The 23,436-nt window shown below is 41.2% G+C and overlaps 1 protein-coding gene across 1 annotated transcript in view; it reads left to right on the forward strand.

Annotated features, from left to right (window-relative positions):
• GNA11 (G protein subunit alpha 11) overlaps positions 1 to 22,986 on the forward strand; it is a 74,274-nt gene extending 51,288 nt beyond the window's left edge. Inside the window, exons 3-7 of the mRNA XM_027853176.1 lie at positions 8,772 to 8,926; positions 10,804 to 10,932; positions 12,340 to 12,469; positions 13,916 to 14,069; positions 20,697 to 22,986. Coding sequence (XP_027708977.1) covers positions 8,772 to 8,926; positions 10,804 to 10,932; positions 12,340 to 12,469; positions 13,916 to 14,069; positions 20,697 to 20,887 — 759 coding nt within the window. The 3' untranslated portion in view covers positions 20,888 to 22,986. The remainder of the gene's footprint in view (positions 1 to 8,771; positions 8,927 to 10,803; positions 10,933 to 12,339; positions 12,470 to 13,915; positions 14,070 to 20,696) is intronic.
• Positions 22,987 to 23,436: the final 450 nt, after the last annotated feature.

Consider the following 23,436-nt stretch of genomic DNA (forward strand, 5'->3'; position numbering starts at 1 on the left):
CATTCAGAAGTATACTCTGTTCATGGGTTTCTTCCCACCAAATAAATCTCAGTGATATCTATAGATTGAATTTACTTTTTTGCATTAGGCTTGTTAAATAAGCTTTAAAGTCTGTCTCAGCATTTGAGGTCATGAGTTTAACTCCTGGCTTCTTTCTTGGATTTATATTTCCTGTGATTCCTAGATATATCAACTGTTATTCTTTCATTGTAGGAACTCTATGGTATATAACTTGGTGTATAAAACTTTGGAAATTTTCTCCCTCTCTCATCCTTTATTTAAAACTTCTTTTGATTAGATTTTTAAGACACCATTCAAGTACATTAAAATGTTTTTATTATAAATTTAATAAACAGCAGCAAATAAGAGCATGAAAAAGTAGATTGTATATGAAATTAAACTTCTGTTATGTATAGTTTTAAAAAAATTTATAGTAAATCTGACAAGGTAATAGCAAAACTGTCCTGTTCATCTTGGTCCCCCTTTCAGAGTCCTTCTGTGTATTTAAAAATTTTTTATTGACACCCTGCCCCCCCTTTCTTTCTTATTTGCTTATATTTCTTTCATTACCCACAACAGTCTCCACACTTCCCTCACCTGTAACATAAGTATAGTCAAGTGAAACAAATCAACATATTGGTTATGGCTGAAAATGTATGTCTCATTCTATATACTCATCCATCAGTTCTCTATCAGGTGCTGGGAGGCATGCTTCTTCATCTGCTATCTGAAGCCGATAAATTCTTACCAACCCTTGTCGGCCAGGAGTCTGTCATTTCTGTATTTTAAGCTATGATCTAGAGGTCTAATTACCATTCTTAGACACCATTTTTACTTCCCTGCTATTTATTTGCCAAATCAGTTTTTCTCTTCTGCATACTTTTCCTTCAGTGGACAGCAATGAGAAAGATAGACTGGAGTTAGAAAAACCTGTATTCAAATCTTATCTCTGTCACTTACTAGCTCTGACCCTGGGAACTTAACCTCTCAGTTTCTCCATTTCCTCTTAAGTAAAATGAGGGAGTTGACTCAGTAACTTCTAAAGCTTCTTCACGCTCTTATTCTCTGGTCCTTTGACTTGTGATCTTGTGATCTGTTTCCCAAACTATTTCTACTGACTGTTTCTGTCTAGGTGTTCTGTAGTAAACTTGAATGACAGAATTGCCGGCCGCCCCCCCCCCCCCCCCCCCCCCCCACCGAGATGAAGTCAGAAGTCAGATTGTAGAGAGTTAAGAGAGAGTGAGAAGAAAGGAAATGAAATGGTGGCACAGATTATAGGCAGCTTTTTTCAAGGAGTTTTGCTAGAAAAGGGAGGGGAGATATAGGATGATAGGTAGTGGGGATGGATGGATCAAGTGCAGGTTTTTTGAGGATGGAGACCTATAGGCATGTTTGTAGGCCATAAGGAAGAAGCCGGTAGGCAGAGAGACATTGAAGATTAGTTAGAAAGTGGAGATACAGAGGGAACTTTTTGCTGGAGAAGATGGCTTGGGGTCATTTATACATGTAGAGAGGTTTGCCTTGGCAAGAAGGGCTACCTCTTTATGTGAGACAGGGATAAAGGAAGAGATACTGGAGGAAAATACCTGAATGATGTGGCATGAGGAGAGAAGAGGGAGCTCTGGGTGATTAACCTCAATTTCTTCAGTTTAGTAAGGGCAAGGTTTTCAACTGAGAGGGTTGGGAGAGGGGGCAGCATTGGGGTTTGAGGAGAGATGAAAAAGTTTGGAAAACTGAGTGGAATAGTGAATTGACTAGGGAAGTGTGAAAGGATTTCCTTGCCACAGTGAGGGCCCACTTGAGATTATATAACATAAATTTGTAATGGACTCCATCAGTGTTGTTTTTAAAATTTTTTTCCAGCTTCTTTCAGCAGTATATGAGTGGAAGCAGAAGCCATGGATGGAAAGAGTAATCCAAGGCTGAAAAGCTTGGCAGGGCATGCATGATAGGATAAGACAGCAAGGAACTTGAGAGAACAAGACATTGTAGAGTTGAATCAATTTTCCAAGGGGTCAGGATGGGGAAGGGTGGAGAGTGTAGGGATGTGGACTGGAGAAAAACTAATGGGTAGAAGGATTGGAGGTCATGATGGGGACAAAGAACTGGATTAGAGTTTGCAAAGCTGAGAGAGAGGTGGAATGTCAACAGTTTGTGATCATATAAGGAAATTTAAGAGTTTATGAACATGGTTGAAGTGGGATGGAGGAGAGGGTCACAGGAAATGAGTAAGTTGAGGAACTGGTTGGTTATAGTTTTGAGGGAGTGTTAGTATGTATGTTGAAGTCCCCTTGTGTGTGAGGGCAGGAGTTGAGGAGAAGACAAAGACTGTGAACCAGGCACTGAACTCATTGAGGAAGGAAGGAAAGTGACCTGTGTGTTGGTAGATAAGAGCAACCAGAGTCTTGATTGGGTGATTAGGTATGGATTGAATGAGCCTTAACGAAAGAGGGGTTAGGGGCAGCTAGGTGGCACAGTGGTTACAGCACCGGCCCTGGAGTCAGGAGGACCTGAGTTCAAATCCGGCCTCAGACACTTGACACTTACTGTGTGACCCTGGGCAAGTCACTTAACCCCCTTGCCTAGAAAAAAAAAAAGAAAGAGGGGTTAATGGGAAATAGTGTTAGAAGGAGAGCCTGGAAGTGCTCTGGTAGTGGGGTGAAAAGAATATTTAAACTTCTCCACTTTGACCAATGGATAGGGAGGTATGAGTGAAAATGCATCTGCTGTTGGAAGGAAAGGTCTAATAGCATGGAAATATGTTAATCATTCAGCCTCCCTCAGGGTGGAGCCCTTCTGGGGTGTCAGAAAGTAGTGTGTAACTGGAGAGAGGAAAGCAATGAAACACTGATGTGAAGTTGTAGGATGCCCGGGAGAGGATCATTACAATTAGCTCATTGAATTCAGGGCTTGAATCATTTTTGTCTTAGTGTCTGCAGTATTTGTTACATAGCTGCTTAATAAGTGCTTGTTTTTGAGTTGGTACTTTCCTTAGCCTATAGCTTGCAAACCATCATCTCCTTATCCTCAGTCTTAATAATTCAGTCTCTTTCTACTAAATTGAGAACCCCTTTGGCCTACCATCAGCCCAAATCTCCTGTGCCCTTCCCTTCCATTGTGCCTCCTGCAAAATCTATCTAGTCTATTGTTAACACATTTTCTCCATCCTAGACTTTTTTCTCATTTACTCTTCCCATGTTCTTACGTTCAAGAAAACTTGGCTCCTTCCTAAAGACAGTGCCACCACCACTCTAGTATTGGGTTCTCCTCTTATAATCCTGGCACACTGGGTAGGAATATTTCTTACTTCTTACTGCCTCTTCTGGATCCTCTTTCTGCCACCGTTATTCTTTGAGTGTTGTTGCAGAAGTTTCTGTCTCATTTCCCACATACTTGTTGCAGTTATCTGTTAGTTTCCAGGTCACTCTCCTTTCTTTCCTAAGGTGTTTAGAACCTGTCTCACAGTCTTTGTCTTTACCCTAGCCCCTATCCTCGCCCCTATCCTCATACTTGGAGCCTTCAGCATACACAGTGATGTCTCCTCAAACATCCTAGTCTTCCAGTTCATCAAATTCCTCAACTTCCATGATCTGTATCTTTACCTTATGGTCATAGCTTCACTCTCACCATCACCTATAACCTATAAAGATATTCATGATCTTTAACTCTGAATTTCCCTCTTAGACCATAACTTCTATTTTTTCCTCTGTTTTACTGCTCTTAAACATGTCCTTCACCATGTCCTCTAATTTCTGTGTCCCACCCCTTTTCCCCAATACATTACTCCTATATTGGTCTCATTTCCCTTTATAGTCTTGATCCTATAGTTGATCATTTCAGCTGTATAACCTGTCTTCTGTCCATGAATCTCATATCCCTTATTCTATTGCCTCTTCAATTATGTCAAGCTCCTGGATTTCGTCGACTCGTACTTGGAACTATGGTGCAGTACTATTTAAGGTGTTAGAACTGTGCCAGCTGGGGTCTGCTAAACAAGTTCTTTACTCAACTCCCTCCCCTCCCTTTCAACTTCATTTTTTACTAATAGAAACCATCTGCTATAAGTTCCAGTGGAATATAAACTCTTTAAGAGTAAGAGATCATTTTCATATTTGTCTAGCACCTGATACAGTTCTGGCAATTAGATACTTAATAGATACTTATTCATTTGAATTAGATTCCATGCTCCCTAAACCCCCATCTACACCTCGATGTGCCTGATGGAGCTTAAAGGTCATGGAAGGATAACTCCCTATTCTCTCCTTTCCATCCTTCTTTATATTGCTGACCTAAAGGATCTTCCTTCCTGTGCTTTTGTTTTTTAGCTACCTAACTACACATGTCCTGGTATCTCCTATCCTCAAACTTTCATTTGACCTTACCATCACTGTAAACCATTGTTCTCAAAAAAGCCATCCACACTTAGTGCCTCAAAGTGTTCAAAACCAAAAAGTCATCATGTTCCTCTTCAAATTTAGCCTACTTTTAAATTTCCCTTTTTTTTTTATTGAAGGTTCTACTGTTTTACTGTAGGCACCCACCTTCAGAACATCAAGTTATCCTTGACTTCTGCCAGTTCACCTTTCAGATCCATCCCCTTATTTCACCTTCACATGACTTCTACCCTAGTTTGGGGCCTTCATCACTTCTATCTTGCTATTCCAAGCCTTCTAATGGATTGTCCCTTTTCTACTTGCTTTTCTCTCCAGTCCATCTACCACAACCCTTACAAAATAATCTTCTAAAGGCATAGGTCTGTTCATTTTATTCCCCAGTTTGGAAATCTTCAGAGGCTCTCTGTTGCTTCTAGGATAAAATACAAACTCTTCAGTTTCACATTTAGAGCAGTACTTACTCATACTATGTTCCTTCATGTGTTCTGTATTCCAGCCAGACTGGTCTGCTGGCCTACTGGCCTTCTAGCTGAAGTAGGCATTTCATCTTTTATCATGGTACCTTTTCTTTTTTTTTCTTTTTCTTTGTTTTTATTTGACATTCATTTTTAAAATTTTGAGTTCCAAATTCTCTACCTCTCTTCCGCTTTTCTTCTGCTTATTGAGAAGGCAAGCAATATGATCCCTATTATACATGTGAAGTCATGCAAAACATATTTCTTTATTAGTCATGTTATTTTTTTAAAAAGTGAGAAAAATAAAGTGAAAAAAATATGCTTCATTTTGCACTTAGAATTAATCAATTCTGTCTATGGAGGTAGTATTTTTCATAATGGGTCCTTTGGAATTGTCTTAGGTCATTATCTTGATCAGAGTAGCGAAGTTTTTCGCAGTTGATCATTGTTACAATATTGCTATTAAAAAAAATATTGCTGTTAACTGTGTATTAGATTCTCCAGGTTCTGCTCACTTCATTTTGAATAGTTCATGTAAGTCTTCCCAGGTTTTTCTGAAGGCAGACTGTTCGTTATATCTTACAGCACAATAGTATTCTGTCACAATCATATACCACAACTTGTTCAGCCATTCTCCAATTTTGAGCATACTCTTAATTTCCAGTTCTTTGCCACCACAAAAAGAGCTGCTATAAATATTTTTGTGTGTATTTTGTATATCCTTTCCCTTTTTCTTTGGTCTCTGGAATACAGACTCTAGTAATGGTTTTGTTGGGTCAAAGGGTAAGTACGGTTTTATAGCTCTTTGGCTTAGTTCCAAATTGCAGTCCATAATGGTTAGATCAGTTCACAAGTCTACTAGTAGTGTATTAGTTTCCCTATTTTTCCACATCCCCTCCTGCGTTTGCCATTTTCCTTTTCTGTCATATTAGCCAATCTGATAGGTATGAAGTGATGCCCTAGAGTTGTTTTAATTTATATTTCTCTAATTATTAGTGATTTGGAGCATATTTTCATGTGAATATAGATAGTTTTGATTACTTTGTCTGAAAACTGCCTGTTCATATCCTTTGACTATTTATCAATTGGAAAATGGCTCTTATTTTTATAAATTTGGTTCAGTTCCCTGTATATTTGAGAAATGAGACATTTATCAGAGAAACTTGCTGTAAAAATTCCCCTTCCCCATTTCCTGCTTTCCTTCTAATTTTGGCTGCATTGGTTTTGTTTGTACAAAATCTTTTAAATTTCATGTAATTAGAATTTTTCATTTTACCTTCTCTCATCCTCTTGTTTGGTCATAAAATTTTACCTTATCCATAGATCTAACAGTTAATTGTTTCCATGTTCCCCAAATTTGCATATGATATCACCCTTTATGTCTAAATAATATACCAAATTTGACCTTATCTTGGTATATGGTATGAGATGTTGGTCTATGCTTGGTGTCTGCCTGACTGCTTTCCAGTTTTCCTAAGTTTTAATTCTTGTCCCAAAAGCTTGGGTCTTTGGGCTTATCAAATATTGAATTGCAACAATCATTTACCTCTCTATATTATGTATCTAATCTGTTCCACTGCTCAACCACTGTATTTCTTAGCCAGTATCAGATTGTTTTGATGATCGCTACTTTGTAATATAGTTTGAAATCTGGTACTGCTCGGTTGCTTTCCTTCATATTTTTTTTCATTGATTCCCTTTATATTCTTGATCTTTTGTTCTTCCAGATGAATATGATGAATTTTGTTATTTTTTTCTAACTCTAAAATAATTTTTTGGTAGGTTAATTGGTATCACACTGAATAAATAAATTTTTAGGTAGAATTGTCATTTTTATTATATTGGCTTTGCCTACCCATGAGCAACTAATATTTCTCTAATTGTTTAGATCTGTCTTTATTTATGTGAAAAGTGTTTTGTAATTGTATTAATAAACTTCTCAGGTATGTCTTCTCAGATAATCTCATAAGTATTTTATACTCTGCAGTTTTTTCAAATGGATTTTCTCTTTCTATTTCTTCTTCTTGGATTTTATTGATAATATATAGAAATGCTAATATTTTAAGTAGGTTTATTTTATATCCTGCAACTTTGTTTAAATTGATTGTATATGAAAGTTTTTTGACTGATTCTCTAGGGTTCTTTAAGTATGCCATCATTTAGTCAGCAAAGAGCATTAATTTTGTTTCTCATTGGCTATTCTTATTCGTTCAATTTTCTTTTTCTTTTCTTATTGCTATAGTTAGCATTTCTAATACAATATTGAATAATAATAGTGATAATGGATATCCTTGCTTTACCTCTGATCGTATTAGGAAGACTTTTGGTTTATCCCCATTATAAATAATGCTCATTCTTGGTGTTAAGAAAAGCTTCATTTATTCCTATGCTTTCTAATGTTTTTAATAGGAATGTGTGTTGTATTTTGTCAAAAGTCTTTTCTGTATCGATATAATCATATGATTTTTATTGTTTTTGTTGTTGATATGACCAGTTATGCTTATGGTTTTCCTAATAGCAATATGACATCCTGCATTCCTGGTGTAAGTCCAACCTCATGATACCTTTTCACAGGGTGTCCCTGATGCCTGGAATGTACTCCTTTTCTACTCCTTCCTCTTAACAGCCTTGATTTCCTTCAAGACTTAGTTCAGGAGCTACAATCTCTGTAAAGCCTTCCTTGATTTATCTCTGCCCTTCTCCAATTGTCCTTTTCTGCTCAAATGTTCAAAAGTGTTCCTTTTCTGCTCAAATACTTTATTTTTACTTATCTCTATAGCTGTTCTATCTCCCCAGTAGAGTATAAGCTTTTTGAAGACAGGAAATGTTTTATTTTTGTCTTTGCATTGGTGGCACCTAGCACAGTGCCTTTCACATACTAGTTATTTAGTAAATATTTATGCTAAATATTTGTGCCTTTACTTTTAAGATTACATGAAAGAGGGACCAGATTTATTTTTTGTGGCACCCAGAAGGCAAAACTGGAATTGATGAGTAGAAGTTAAAGTAAAAAACATTTGGGCTCAATATCAGAAGGAATTTTCTAACTATTTTCTACCTGTTCATTCAGTGAGTATTTATTAACTGTCTATTATGTAAGTAGATGGTTGAGTGCGGGGAATACAAAGACAAAATGGAAAACAGTCATTGCCCACACAGAGCTTACATTCTACTGCTAGCTTACAGTGGAACTGGCTACCTTGTGAGATACTGCACTCCTGTCACTGAAAGTTTCCAAGCAGAGGCCCTGTTAGTAACCTTATAATGGGGATTCTGAAATGGGGTGGGAGCTTGGTCTTGGTGATGACCTTCTGTGGCTCCTGCCACCATGTTTCTGATAGGGGTTGGACTAGATGACCCTTAAATCCCTTTCAACTCAGATTTTTTTGAGAAATCACATTGATCAGATTAGAACCAAACAGGTCTAAGAAAGGGAACTGAATGTTCTCCTTAGTAAAAATGCCATCTGGTTCCACCCAATTGGATTAGGGCAGAAATTTCATTTCAGGTTTTTTGGAAAGTGTACATGTATGTGAGGACAAAACCTCCTCATATGTGTAGCAAAAACAAAACAAAACCAAAAAAAAAAAACTTGGGTAAAATTACTGTTCCCTACTGGCTATGCTAATTTCTGGATATATTCATTTCACTGAAGCCATTGTGGTATGCTTTTGGGAAAACCTTATTGATGTAATTGCACCTAAGTAATAAACCTTCTCTTCTAGCTGGTGAATATTCAAGTAAAAATGAAGTGATTTTGGAAATCCTCAGTTTTTAAATTGCTTCTTCGTGTCACCAAAGCTAGTTATGTTCACAGCTTGCCTGATGGACTGACTGTGAGATTTAATACCTGAGTGAGAAAAGGGCACAGATTGGCCGGACCTGGAACCAGTTAACCTTCTCTTTTTTCCTATTGCTTTAGGCCAATGCACTGCTGATTAGAGAGGTGGATGTTGAAAAGGTCACAACATTTGAGCATCAATATGTAAGTGCAATTAAGACTTTGTGGAATGACCCTGGAATCCAGGAGTGTTATGACAGGAGGCGAGAATATCAGCTCTCCGACTCAGCCAAATAGTAAGTATGGGATCTGTCTGACACTTAGTAGAAAAACAGGAGCTGTGACAAATGAGACTGTGTCTGAGTTGCCCATAGATTCTCTGTACTTGGCTGGATTTTTCTGAAAATTCAAGTAATTGTCCTGCTTTAATTCTGTTAGAACAGGTTTTTGCCACATCAGGATAGACTCTAGTCAGGTCTTGGCTCTGTTTTGTTTGTAGAATGACCAGAGCACATCAATTCCTGTAAGACTCCCAAAAGGATAGAAAGATTGCAGTTTGGGGTTTTATTGTTAGTCTATCACTTTCTGAAATAAAATAGCCAAAATTAAGGCTGCCTATGTAAGTTGGAGGTTACTCATATAGCAATATCTGTCAATGCTTATGTGTTCTTAAATACAGACAGACTGGCTTCTTCCTGAGACTGGTCAGATAGGTATCTCAAGATTCCTAGTGCTCCCCTCAGTCCCTTCTCCCAGGTGCCTGCTGAGTGTGCAGCTGCCTTCATTTAGGAAATGGTGGGTAGCTTTGACTGTAGGATAGACACATGGCACCATTTCCTTTGGAAGTGATTCCAAGTGGCCCTTGTCCACTGGTGGCCATGTGAGAACATTATAGAAGCTAGGTTGGAGAACAAAAAAAGCTGTTTGGTCACTTTGACCATTCCTCAAATCGTTGCATGTTTCTGTGTTGTCTTGTTGGTAAATTGTATTATCTTAGGTGCTAAGGGTTTTTCTTGATATGGGAAAATAAGATGACTGACTTATTTAAAGCCTTGTTTCTAAGGCATTGATGCAAAAGACCACCTCCTGCTCATGTGCTTGAGAAGCCTGAGCCCCGGGAGTGAACAAGTTGTTTTTTTTCTCTGAGGTTTTCTCACCCTGTATGGCCCCCTCAGCCCCAGTACTTCATAGAGCCACTGATACCTTCCTTCTGCCTGTTCTCAAATAACCTATTGGTAGTATCTTGTCCTCAGAAAAGTCTCTTATAGGAAGGGAGAAGGTATGAAGTGTGTATATTCATTCGCCTTCTTTTCCTCATTTCGTTAAAAATATTTAGGAAGCATAGTTTATAGGCTAGCAGAGAGATGAAACAAAGCACTGTGAGCTTACAAGAGAGAAGGATCATTGCTAGCAGGGAAGAAAAGGTGAGGCTTTGTTGAGGAGGCAGCATGTGAGCCAGGTCCTAAAAGACAGGCTTTCGTCAGGTGGAGATAGAGAAGGGGGCTGCAGGATCCTGAGAAGGTGGAATTGGTGTGAATAGAGGAAAGCATGAAATTGCGTAACAGGGACAGCAAAGAGTCCAGTTTGGATGCTGTGTCGAGTACATGGTGGCAAGGAGGGTAAGAGAAAAACAAAGGTAGGGAGTGGCCAGATTGTGGGGGACCCAGAATACTGGACTTTGGAATTTGGACTTTACCCTTTAAGCACTAGGGAGCTAGTGAAGGCTTTGAGCAGAGGAATGTCGGAACTAGAATGGTTCTTTAAGGAACAGGAATTTGTCAATACACGAAGGATGAACTTGGAGGAAGGGGAGATGTTGGCCAGAAGGCAGGTCAAGAAGCTGCTGCAGTAGTCTAGGTTGGGTGGTAATGAGGGCCTGTATGGGGAATAGAAAGAAAGGAGTGAGCAGAAAATTTTACAGAGGTGGAATGGTGGAGCTTAGTGACTGGGTGTGAGAAATGAGATGCAGGGAAAAGTATTTAAGGTAATAACTGAGATTTTGAGCCTGGGTGCTTGCTATTAACAAAACATGCTCCCATTTCTGATGGAAATCTTGGGCTTAAAGAAGCATCAAAAATCATAGAAGGATAACTCCCTACTCTCCCCTTTCCCTTTTTCTTTACATTGCTGACCTAAAGGATCCTCCTTCCTGTGTTTGTTTGTTTTTTTTTAGCTACCTAACTGATGTTGACCGTATTGCCACCACTGGGTATTTACCCACCCAACAGGATGTGCTGCGGGTTCGAGTCCCCACAACTGGGATCATAGAATACCCTTTCGACCTGGAGAATATCATCTTTAGGTACCTAGATCCCACCTTCTGGGTGGGTTGATAAGTGCTTGGGTTAAACTTTGTACAGGGTATTCCAGAGCCTGGTGAAGGGACCACCCCTAGACTTAGAACTGCAGGTCTGTGAGCATCCCAGCCTAAGCACGATCAGCAAGACTTTGAAGTGGAAGACTGGGCTGGACCTTGGTCATTGGCATCGGTGCCCAGCAGACACCTCTTGTCTTTCGTGTCCTGTCCCTCGTCCTGTCTCCTCCTTCCCCCCCCACCAGAGTGTAGCCTGTTGGCCTGTTGCCCACAGAGACGTCAACTGGGAGGTTCTAATTCAGTTTACTTGCCACCCAGAGCCACTTCTGTAGCCTGATCTGCAGTGCCACCAGTTTTAGGGACTAGAACAAGAGATCTGTTGTGGGGAAGGTCCTTCTTTAACCTAAATTTCAGTTGACTCGCAGATCAGCTCCTTTAAAATGGCTTCTCCTCGCTCCCTCACTGCAAGCATTCCTTTGCGCCACCTGTTCTGTGAGTGATGCCTCTTCATGGCTAGTTATCTTAACTTGGCTACACATCCCTCCAGAGGGCTTAGCTGCTGGCACAATAGACATCTATCACCATGTAGCTCACGATATATTTCTACTCACAGGTTTGGAGCATAGGGCCCAGTAGGGAACTTTAATGTAGGGAAGCTTAATGAAATTTGTCGAGACTACTTACAAAAACGTTTTCTCTTTGGGTACAGGACTCCAATACATCACTGTGACATAGGCTAACTAGCTAGGGGAAATTTTTAAGCTGTTATAGAGGCTGTGACCTGAACTTGGTGCTTCCTTTATTAACCATGTTACAGACTGTCAGTAAATAATGGTAGACTCACCTGGAATTCTAGAAAGGTATATGGTAGAGGACCAAGTCTACCACTGCTATAGCCCAGTGCCTGGGTGCCATTAGAAGGGTTTTCACTCAGGCTGTGTAGAGGGTCAGTGTTATTAAACTGGTCCCCTTCATTTAAGTTAGCATAGCAGTGTTGAGTGCCATACTTTGGGGAAGGAGCCCATTCAGCCTTTAAAATGGATTGGCTTGATTTAATTGACTGGGCACTTATTCTTGAGTTCCCTAAATCAGAATTCTAGAGCTCAAAGTGCTTTTAAAAAGGCTTCTGATCCCACCTCTGCTCTGAAGCATAAATCCCCTCTCCAGGGTCTTGGGCAAGTGGTTGTCTAGCCTGTGCTTGAATAACTCTGAGCTCTGCAGGAACAATATTCAAGGAACATTCACCTCCTTCTTTGGGAGATGGCGTGCCAATTATTGATCTGAACTGTTGGTAGGAGGATACCCCATTGTTCATGGATTCACAATGGGAAGACCTGGAGACAAACCTTCTCTGAAGTTATTGACCATTTTCTGGGGTGTGTTTTCCCTCCTCAGAATGGTGGATGTTGGTGGACAGAGATCAGAGCGAAGGAAGTGGATCCACTGCTTTGAAAATGTGACGTCCATCATGTTTTTAGTTGCTCTTAGCGAATATGACCAAGTTCTAGTGGAGTCTGACAATGAGGTAGGTGAGCCTTCGGAACAAGGGAATAGGGGTGGGGAGAGGACAAGAAAGAGCACTGGAGCCCCTCATAATAACTTATGCTTACAAAGGATGATGGAATTGGAAGAGTCCTTAAATGTCATTATGTCCAACCTTCTCCTTGTACATTACAAACGGTTTTCCTTACATCAGCCTTGTGGGGAGGGAACAAATAAGCTATCAGATTGATATGTTCCTTGAGACAGCCTAACTTGCTCTGATTGACCCTCGCCCTTCCTCACCCACTTGCCCTTTAACTGATCCTTGGTTCTGCGATGGCTTTCTCTTGGTGACCAATGGCTACAGCAGTTCTGCTCTTTAAGTGAAAGTAGTATTCTCCAGATTCATAGATACATGGAGAACTTGAAATTGAGGGGTAAAATTACTTACCCCAAAACACATGGCTAGTAAGCAGCAGATTAAAACCCATTTCTCCTGAAACCAAATTTGCACTCTTTCCACAAAACCAGGGGTTCTTAACATAGGGTCTGCAAAAAAATTTTTAAAAAAATATTTTGATAACTAGGTATTGATATAATTGTAATTTCCTATGTAATCCTATAAATTTTGTTTGTGCATTTAAAAACATTATTCTGAGAGGGGATTCATAGGTTTTAAGGATTCTGTGACAGAAACCCTGCTCTGAAACCTTAATGTCTTTCCAGATCCTAGAGGTGATGAATTTTCAGAAATAAGCCCTACTTAGTTAATTAATTTTTACATTTGGGTTCAAACACCTAGAAAAAGATGCTGTAGGACTAAGCAATTTGTCCATGTGAGAATGCAGGGTTTATAGAGTATTATGAAATCTTTCTGAGAGCAGTGTTACTGTGTTTGTGTGAGTGGGTTTGTAGTTTTTCTTGCCTATAGGGGAAAGGAGCTATCAGATTGATATATTCCTTGTGATGGCTTAACTTGCTCTGATTGACCCTTGCCCTGCCTCATCCACTTTCCCTTTCACTATCCCTGGTTCTGAGATGGCTTTCTCTTGGTGACCTATGGCTACAGCAGTTCTGCTATTAAATTAGGAAAACCAGGAAATAGGTTTTAATTCCTATAAGCACATTTTAGAGCTCTGGTTCCTCTGAGTTGTGGTAGGAGTTGGGGACATAGACCAGAAAGAACGGGATGGGAAGGGCGGCTGTTTGGATGGATGCTTGCTGTTCTATGGGCTTGTCCTTAGGAATTTCTAAAGAACAGAGAGAGAGAAACCTTTGTAGTTGAATGTATATGGAGGTGACCAGGTGATTGGCCTTTATCCCATTATTGAGATATTTCCAAACTCAGTCAGTCACCAGGCATTTATTAAGTGCCTCCTAGGTGGCAGGCACTGTGCTAAATGGAGGGAATACAAAGAAAAGCCAAAAGAAAAATGGCCCTTTAACCAAGTTTGTTCTTCCTTTTCCCCTTTTCTCCTTCCCTGGTCAGAACCGAATGGAGGAGAGTAAAGCCCTGTTCCGGACCATCATCACTTATCCCTGGTTCCAGAATTCCTCAGTAATCCTCTTCCTCAACAAGAAGGATCTGCTGGAAGATAAGATCCTATACTCCCACCTGGTGGACTATTTCCCAGAGTTTGATGGTAAGACTCTAGTTGGGAGGAGATTTTTAAAGGGGGAAGGGTTCATTGGGCTTACCATGTAATTAGAAAAATCTTCTCGCTAAAACTGACCTTCCCGTTGACCCTGAGTCAAAGGTGTGCTTTCTAGAGCAGGCAGTTCTCTAGCTGAGCATCCTCCTGAGGCCTCTTGGGAAACAGTGATGCCATCTGGCATCAGTTGATTGTCAAATGGAAGGATGTGATAGAGACAAATTGATCTGACCTCAGGCCACTTGAAACAGAAATGTACATTAGGTAGAGGATGGCAGGCTGGGCAGAAGGACAGGATTAATTGCCTGGGTCATGTCAGCTTTGCCAGCTTTGGGGCAGACAGGTAGGGGTGGGGCCAGTGGGCAGGAGGGACAGTGTTGCAGTGAGAGCTCCCTCTGCTGGCTGCTGTCAGCCAGCTACTAGGCCATCGGGCATTATGCCAGTCAGGGAGTGCCAGGGTTGATGTGCCAGTGAATTCCTATCACTCAGTAGTCTGCCTGCTTCCATGAAGGAGAAAGTAGCTTTGATTCATTGTGGATGAGAGGGTATCATCAATGTGCAGCCCTCCAGGAGCATCTAAGAGAGGAAGAGAGTGTCTGATGTCAGAGAGAGGTCACCTTCAGTCCTCTCATCTGGAACAGGGTTATGCTGATACTAGAACACAAAGAGGATTCAAAGGCCATTGCTTTTGAATTTCTCTATCAACCAACTTTTTTTTTTTATACCAACACTAAGAATTAGTAAAAAGGAAAGGCCCATGTGTTCTTAACCTTTCTATTATCAGAGAATCTGGTAAGTGAATAGGGAGCGAGGCCAGGAACATTTGGAAAGGGAAGAGAAAAGAAGCCAAGATGGAGCGCTAATTACAATGTCAGGAGCTGGCTTTGGATCACTGCTGCCTCATCCTGTGTGCATCTGCTCAGGAATGTGAAATCCAGTTCTGCTAAGAAGAATTGACTTGGTTCTAGACAGATGTCTTGGTTCCCTTCTCTTCCAGGCAAATTGCCTTGATGTAGTGTAAAAGCAGCATGAAAGGTTTATAGGCTTAATGTAGCATGGGGTTAGATAATTAGAATAACAACAATACCTAATGTTTCCCTTTTGAAACACTTTTTTAAAAAAATCATAAATTGTTTAATCACTTAACTCCCCTCTGAGGTAGGGAATGCTGATTCTCTGGCCTTTTTTTTTTTTTTTTTTTTTTTTTTTTGTGAGATACAAGGCAAGGAGAGAGTGGCTGGACATTTCTCATTCTTGTTCTCTGAGTAGCACCATTTTCCTTAATGATAGCTTGGTGACATGAAGTTCATTGGAGATGGTGCTCAATTTTTTATTGCCCTTTTAAGATAGATTTTTTAATAGATATCACTTGCTTTTACATCATTTTTATTTCTGTATGCATTCTTCACCTATACATTCTTCTGCCTCATCCCACCTTCTGGAAGTGAGGAGAAAAAAGCTGTCCAGCTGAACTAGGGAGCCCTGCCAAAGAGCCACAGTAGTATGTGCAGTGCCCAGAACTCTGGGAGCCCCTGCAAAGCAGGGAGAGAGGGGCAGGTTTTCAGTTTTTATCTAGGACCCATTTTGGCCATTGTAATTACACATAGGCTTGATATTGTTGTTAATATATATATATATATATATATACACACACACACACACACACATATATATATATCTATATATATAGATATAGATATATATTTTTTTAACCAAGAAAACAGGTTTTGTAACTTTGTGACCAACCTTTCTGTCTGTAATGACCAGTCACCTCTCAAGTTGAACGAATGTTTATTAAGTACCTGCTCCCCTACTCCCTCCAGCACTGGGCTCAGTACTGGGCATACAAAGACAGAAAGCTTTATAAACAGTCCCTGGTTTCAGAGTGTGCACACTCTTTTCTGAGGTTGGGACTGTGTCTGACAAGCTAGTGGTAACCCAGCTCTCTGAGGGGAAGGCACGTTTTGCCTCTACTTTTCACTATTCCCCCTTTTGCCTTTCTTTCTTAATCCGCCTTCTCCATTCCTGTTCCTGGACCAAACCCCTGTTCCTCTGTTGCTTCTAGAGGATTTTACCTATCAGTGAGTTTCTTGTTCCCTTGGAGTCTCTTGCCCTCTGGTGGCGGGAGTGATAGAAGCTTTCCATTCTGTTTGACAAACGTGGCCAGACTTGTAGCAGGATACTGGTGGCTTCAACTTCTAGCTGGAGAAGTGAGGCTTTCTGCATTTTGTTCAGTGGAGTTTGATCTTATTCACTTGGGCACACATGCTGCTTTTCTTCTCTGAAATTTCAAAGAATCACAGAAAATGAGAGTTGCAGGGGATTTCAGAGACTATCTAGTCTAATTGATGCTTGAACAGCAATTCCCTACCATGTACTCAGAAAGGGGTCAGCCAGGCTTTGCTGAAGACCTCTGATAAGGGAGCCTCTTCCTCTTGGGGATTGCTTCAATTATTGGAAGGCTTGATCCTGATTTCAAATATAAATTTACAGCTTCTAACGTTTGCTCTTCCTCCTACTTTCTGGGACCAAGAAGAGCAAGTCTAATTTATCATGCAAGTGGCAACCCTTCACATGCATGAAAATAGTTGGTCCTGTCTCCCCTAAGCCTTCTCTTCTCCAAGCTAACCATCCCCAGTTCCTCCAAACTATCCTTATGTGATATGGTCTTTGCCACCCTTCTTGTTCTCCTTTGGACCCTCTCAGGATTATCAATGTTCTTCTGAACACAATAATTAAGATGTGATCTGATCTGAGCAGAGGTAGTAGTCAGAGATACTCTATTGTTTCTCTTTGTAGGCTAAAATCTAATTAGCTTTCTTGGCTTCTGTATTATATCAGTGACTTAACATTTTCATACAAACTGCTCCTTAGCCACACCTTCCCCCTCTTATACTTGTGAAGTTGATTTTTTGAATCTGAGTGTGAGACTTCACATTTATCTCTATGAAACTTCTTCCTGATGACTTTTGTCTCAGTGTTCTGGGACAAGAGCTTTTGGGATCCTGATTCTGTCACCCAGGGTGTTAGCTCTCTCTTCTCACTTCTGCCAGTGCATGCCATCTAGGCCTTGATCTAATTCGTTGATAAAAATGTTCAACAGCACAGGCCTAGCCTAGATCCCTGGGATACTCCACTGGAGACCTTCCGAGTTGACATCAAACACGAACTATTACCACTCTTTTGAGTCTGGACATTCCACCAGTTCCAAATCTATCTAATTGTTTAGTTATTTAGTCTACAACATGTTTTCTACAAGAATAGCATGGAAGTTTTTGTTGTTGGCTTTCCTAATATCTAGGTTAAAGGTTATTAATATCTAGGTTATTAATCATGCTTCTGAGTGCTGAATTTGCAGACTTACAAGATAAGAGGCTAATACCACACACACACACACACACACACGCACACACACGTTCCCTGATCTACCTGTCCAGGAACTAACTGTGTTCAAAAAAGAAAATAAGACTTGTATCCTGTTCTTGATGAAGACATGCTGAATTTTACTGATCCTTGCTTCCTTTTACTAAGATGTTCAGTAGCCATCTTTTTTTAATAATACATTTCACAATCTTGCCAGGAGTCAAAGGTAAGTTTATTGACTTAAAGTTTGTTGACTCTATCTTGTTCACCCTTTTGAAAACTGGGACACTTACCCTTCTCCAATACTGTGATATCTCTGGCTTTCCAGAGCTTTTCAGAAGCTGCTGACAACGACAGCGTAGTCTCATGTCAGTTCTGTCAGCCCCCAAGGAGGTGGTTCCTTTGTCTCTGTGGACTTAGAGAGAACCTCCCATCTGTCATCTCTGTGCCTTTGCACACACTCTCTCATGGACCTGGTTTTTCCTTTCACCTGTCAGATTCCTTTCCAAGCTCAGGTAGTGCAGCTCTCATACGAATGAGGTCCAACCTGATTCCTCTATTTATTGGTGCCCTCCTGCAATTTTTTTGAATTTATCTTGTAATCAATTATCTGAGTACATGTTGTCCATGTGTCCTCCTGGGCACGCAGCAAACCCACCCCACCCCTACTCACCAATATAGTATAAACTCCTTGAGGACAGGGACTGGGGGTGGTTGGGTTTTTTTGTCTTTGTATCCCAATGCCTGGCCAAGGCCCTGTCCTATAGTAAATGTTTATTAAGTGCTTAATGGGTGAATTAAAGACAGCTAGATGTTCACATAATATTTCCCTCTTTATCTTGGGTGTCAAATCCCTATTGCCAATTTGTTTTGTCCTTTTCCGTGCAAAGAATTCTCCCTGGAAGATAAAACAAACACAAGTAAGAGTTAAGCAGCCTGTCATGAGTCACTGTCCTATCCATGTTGAGCTGTGGTTCTGTTCCCTCTCCGACTTCCTTTTCTCCAGGATACCTAAAAATATTCCCTTTCTACCCTCCATCTAACAAAACTCCATTTTCTCTTCCTCCTACCCGCTTCTCCCACTGGAAAAGGAAAAAATCAACAAAACTTCTTTAGTCAATGTGCATCGTCAAGCAAAACCAATTCCTGCATTGGCCAGGTCTTAAAAATTTTGCCCCTTGAATCCATTCCTCCTCTGCCAGGAGGAGTGAGATGTTTTGTCATTGGTCCTCCTACCAGCCTCTCCTCAGTCTCAGCTTTTAGTTCTCCTAACACTGCTCTTTTGGGACCATGTTGCACTTTGGGTGTTCATCCTTGTTCAACCTTGTTACCTGCCTTGGCTTCCAACTTGTGTACATATTTTTTAAAAATCTAGGTTTTTGGTGAATTCCTTGTTCATCTGTATCATTTTTTAGACAGCTCTCCTTTTTCTTCATCATTGCAATTTTTTCTATTGAGCCTCAAAATCTGATTCTTGAGAGCTTCTTATACCTTCTGACCTGCATTTCTTTGTAAAATCTTTGTCCATGAGATCCTCCTTATTGTCTCTCTGAGCCCATTGATCTTTTATGTCCCCAAATCCAAGAGTCATATAAGACTATGCTCTGTTTTCCTTCTCTGTCACAAATTCTGAGATGGGATGGTCACTTACCCTCAAGATTCTCATCATTTCTACCTAGTAACTTAGTTTTTCCTTTCATGAAAATCAGATCCAGAATGTAATTTTCTTTTGTTGGTTCTTTTACTTTTTTAAGGATGAAATTATCATTAACGCAAATCAATAATTTTCTTACCTGCTCTGTTTTGGATTACTGTCCAGCAGTTGCCATCTCCCATCATTTCTAAATCATACCTTTGTGCCAGTCATAATTTGCTTTCCAAATCTTTTGTATACTTCCTGCTTCTAGCTAGGTGGTCTCTGATGTACCACAGTGATAAAAGTGCTTCTGCTTTTACATCCATTAAGCTTTGCGCAATGTCCTTAGGTTTCCTTGTAAAGAATATGTTCCTGTTATAAAGTCCTAATCTTCTTTCCTCCCCTCTGCCCTACTTTTTAACTTTTCCTGTTTTATTTGAATAAGGGATATCCTTCCAATTCCGTAATGTAGTCATGGGTCTCATTTGACCGAGTCTCGTGAAACCCACTTGTGAAGTCATCTGTTTCCCTGCGTTCAGATTTCTAGGTCATCTTGCTTGTTTCCCATACTTTAAAACCTTTCATTTTCAGTGCTGTTATTGAGGAGGCCCAAAGAAGGAAGGAGATGGATCAGAGAAGTGAGTCCCAGAGAGGTGACCTGAGAACAGGACCTAGCTGGATAGCACAGCTTGCAATAGTAGCATCAAGATGCGGTGATTTGTTGGGAGAGAAGTGAAGTGGGATGGTTAGAGACAGAGACAGAATATTAGTGCTTGGAATAAGCCAGAGGGGATTCATAAAGTTCGGGTTTTATGGTCTGAGCGTGGGGGATTTTTTGGGTTGTTGTTTAGGAATTAGTACTGACTACTATGGAGCTAGATTTTTGAGAGAAATAGCTTGATGGAAGACTCGAAAAATGTCAGTTTCACTAGAATTTCATAGAATCATAGACCAAGAGAGGTTCAAAGAGATCCTGGAACATAGAATGTTGGTACTCAAAGATGCTTCAAAACACGAGTTCTTACTGTGGGATTCATGTAAGGGATCTGTGGATAGAGTTCGGGGGATCTGTGAACTCAAGTAGAGAAAAAAATTGCATCTTTATTTTCATTAGCCTCTAGCTGAATTTAGCATTTCCTTCAATAATTTGAAAACTTGGTTCTGAGAAGTGTTCGCTAGACTGCCAAAGGGGTCCATGACACACACTCACAGACACACACACAGACACACACACACACACACACACACATTTAGAATGTTAGTGGCCAAAGGAATCTTCGAGATACTAGATCCCACTGCCTTATTTTACAGATGGGGAAATTGAATCCCGGGATGGTTAAATGACTTGATCCCATTTAGTGGCGCAGCCAGGACTACTCCCCATGTGTTCTGTGCCTAGAACAGTGTTCAGCATATATATCTTAATAACTTTTGAAATGAATGAAATTGAATTCTTGATACATTGACAATCCAGAGGGGCTTGATACTTTCTTCTCCTGGGTCCTTGTGGAAGGCCTACACTCTAACCTAGAGAGGCACAATTGAATATATTCCCTGAAGAGTCTTGTGTTGTAAATATAACTGACTCCTTTACCCTCTCTGCTTTATCCTTGTTTCAGGACCACAGAGGGATGCCCAGGCAGCCAGGGAGTTTATCCTCAAGATGTTTGTGGATTTAAACCCAGACAGCGACAAAATCATCTACTCTCACTTTACATGTGCCACAGACACGGAGAACATCCGCTTCGTCTTTGCTGCTGTCAAAGACACCATCCTACAGCTCAATCTGAAAGAATATAACTTGGTCTGACCCTGCTTTCTCCCCTAAGAGGCCTCAACGTGAAGAAAAGACCAAAAAAAATTTTTTTGAAAAAAAAAATTACAGGAAAAATATCTTTACTTTTTAATGATGTAATGATTGCCAATTGTCTGATCTGTGGAGTGGCGAATTTTGCTCAGTGTTACCTTGGATCTCATGTCTCTGTCCACAGGAGTAGTTGATTTTTTTTTCATATTTTTAACAAATGGCTTTTATTTCACAGTTATCAGGGGATACACTTCACTCTTCTCCACACCTTGTGCACCTCTTCACCTTTTGCCAACAGCAAAGGCGGCCTTCTCGTGGGCTCGATTTTTTGTCGCTCGCTTTTTTAAAAAAAAAAAACAACAACAAAACAAAAACTAAGCAAAAAACTGTACCCTATTTTCGGTTACAAGTTCCCACCTCTTGGCCAAGTTTTATGGACTCACTGAACTTACTGGGGGGTGGAGGGAGTCAATACCCCCCTCCCTGAGCTCCAGGGGGCCTCAGTCAACATCTCCAGACCTGCTTGCTTCCCTCTTCCCTGCTTGGTCCAGGATCCACAGCCCACTGTGATGATGTTGGGCTTGGGGAGTGGTGTTCCTCCCAAGAATGGAAGCAAAAGCCCCTACCCCATCCAATGACCAACAGACCCCAACAAGCCATCCCCCTGCCTCCTTCAGTGCATCATATAATATAGTCTGGGTTTTTAAAAGTTTTTTTTTCCTTTCTTCTTGATTATAAAAGATATGGAGACTGTGATTTTTCTTCTTTTTTTTTTAAGTTATTGATGTTCTATATATAGTTTGCTACAGGCTATATTTTCATTCAATGGGCTCCGAAAGGTGGGAGCTTGGCCAAGCAACAGCTGCCAACCCTTGGGAAGTGCCTGACTGTATATTTTTTGGGTGGGTGGGGGTGGGTGGGGGGAATACTCATCTATGCTCTGTTGATGCCTCCTCATTTGTGAGTGGGTAGCAGCCCCTTTCCTCGAGCCTCCCCTTTCTTGGTATGGTGAAGATGTTCCAGTGTACCGAGTGATTCAGCACACACATCGAACACCAAAGTCTTGTGGTTGGTTTGGAGGTTTTCCTCGGGGTTCCTGAGCTCCCCACCTCTGCTTCTGGCTTTTTAGCATGCTGCTGCCCATGGCAGGAGAGTCAGATTGTTCCCATGCAGCTCTGCAGACAGCTCCTGCTCTGCTCAGGCCCAAGGTCCCTCAGAAGGGCCTGTGTCAGATGGTGCAGCTGGACAGATCCCAGGGCCTTGGTCTGGCCCATCCAGGGGAGACAAGCAGGTGGAGTGTTCCTTTTAAGTGATCTCAAGGGAAAGAGGCAGGCATTGGCTCCTTTTTTGTTGGAAGGAAAGAGGACCTCTTCAGAAGCTTCTCAGGCCTGCATTTGAGAGTCTGAGCCTGTTGGTGACTCCTTGGCAAAGCACTTGCACAGATTGCTGTCCAGAGCTGCCCGTGCCTGGGGGTCTGGGAGGTTGGGGTGGGGGGCAGCACAGGCACTTTTTTTTTTTTCCAAGGGAGGTGGGTCTACAGGCATTGCCAAAGTCAGAATCAGGCTGTTTAGGCAAGAAGGCCGGGTGCCTTAGGACCATAATGGACATCCAGGGCTTGCAAATGAGCCTGAATCCCAGGTGCCAAAGGAAGCAAGTGTTTCACTTGAGTCCTTTTGAAGCTGAGGCCAATAGAGGTGCCAAATGCCACCGCCTCCCTAGGTTTCCACTGAGGAAGACAGCAGCACCCAATAGCCGAGGGACATCTCCACTAGAAGCAACGGGAAGTCTGGCCTCTGGCTGCTGGCAGGATTGTGCCCTGCCCTTCCCCAGCCCTGCTTCAATAGCACTTAGGACCCACCCTGGTGGATGGAGCATGAAGAACCCCTTCCCCCAAAGCAGACTGTTTGAAAGAAGGCGTCCCAGTTTGGGTTTCTTTCTCTCTTCCCTTTTTTTCCCCTAGGGGGAGGGAAGGGGAGATTGGCTTTATCGTTTTATTGTAGACTGAACACTACTTCAGTGTTTTTTTGCACAAAACGTAACGGGAAATGAACCGCCGGAGATGCCTTTGATCCATAACACTAAGTCTGGAGCTTATACTTCAAGTAGTCTGTTGCGTGGTTTGTTTCATTTCTTTTGGCTGTTGTGTTTTCTTTTCCCCTCATTCTTCCTCCCTCCTCCACCCCTTGTCATCCCTTCAGTCCTCCTTCCTGCCTTTTGGTATATATGAGGCAAGGGACATTAATGTTGTATCTCAGAAAGCACTGTGGGAGGCAGCACACCGTCAGAGCCTGCCCAGAAGAACTCGGCCCTCTGGTCAGGTAGCCTCGTGCCTAAGGATATGAAGGCCGGCATCTGAGACAACAGCTACATTCCTGATTGTCTAGTTTTAATCCTATTTAGGGGTGACTAGCTGCTTGGAACCAGTTTCCCTCTCGTGTCTATGCCAAAAAAGGTCTTTTTTGTAGCATGAAATCATATAAGAGGATTTTTACCAGAAACCTAAACCATACACCAAACAAACCCAACTTCTTGGGGTGAGTCCAAATAGCTTC

This window comes from Vombatus ursinus, unplaced genomic scaffold, assembly GCF_900497805.2.
Source record: "Vombatus ursinus unplaced genomic scaffold, bare-nosed wombat genome assembly UNPS02009918.1, whole genome shotgun sequence".
Lineage (NCBI taxonomy): Eukaryota > Metazoa > Chordata > Mammalia > Diprotodontia > Vombatidae > Vombatus > Vombatus ursinus.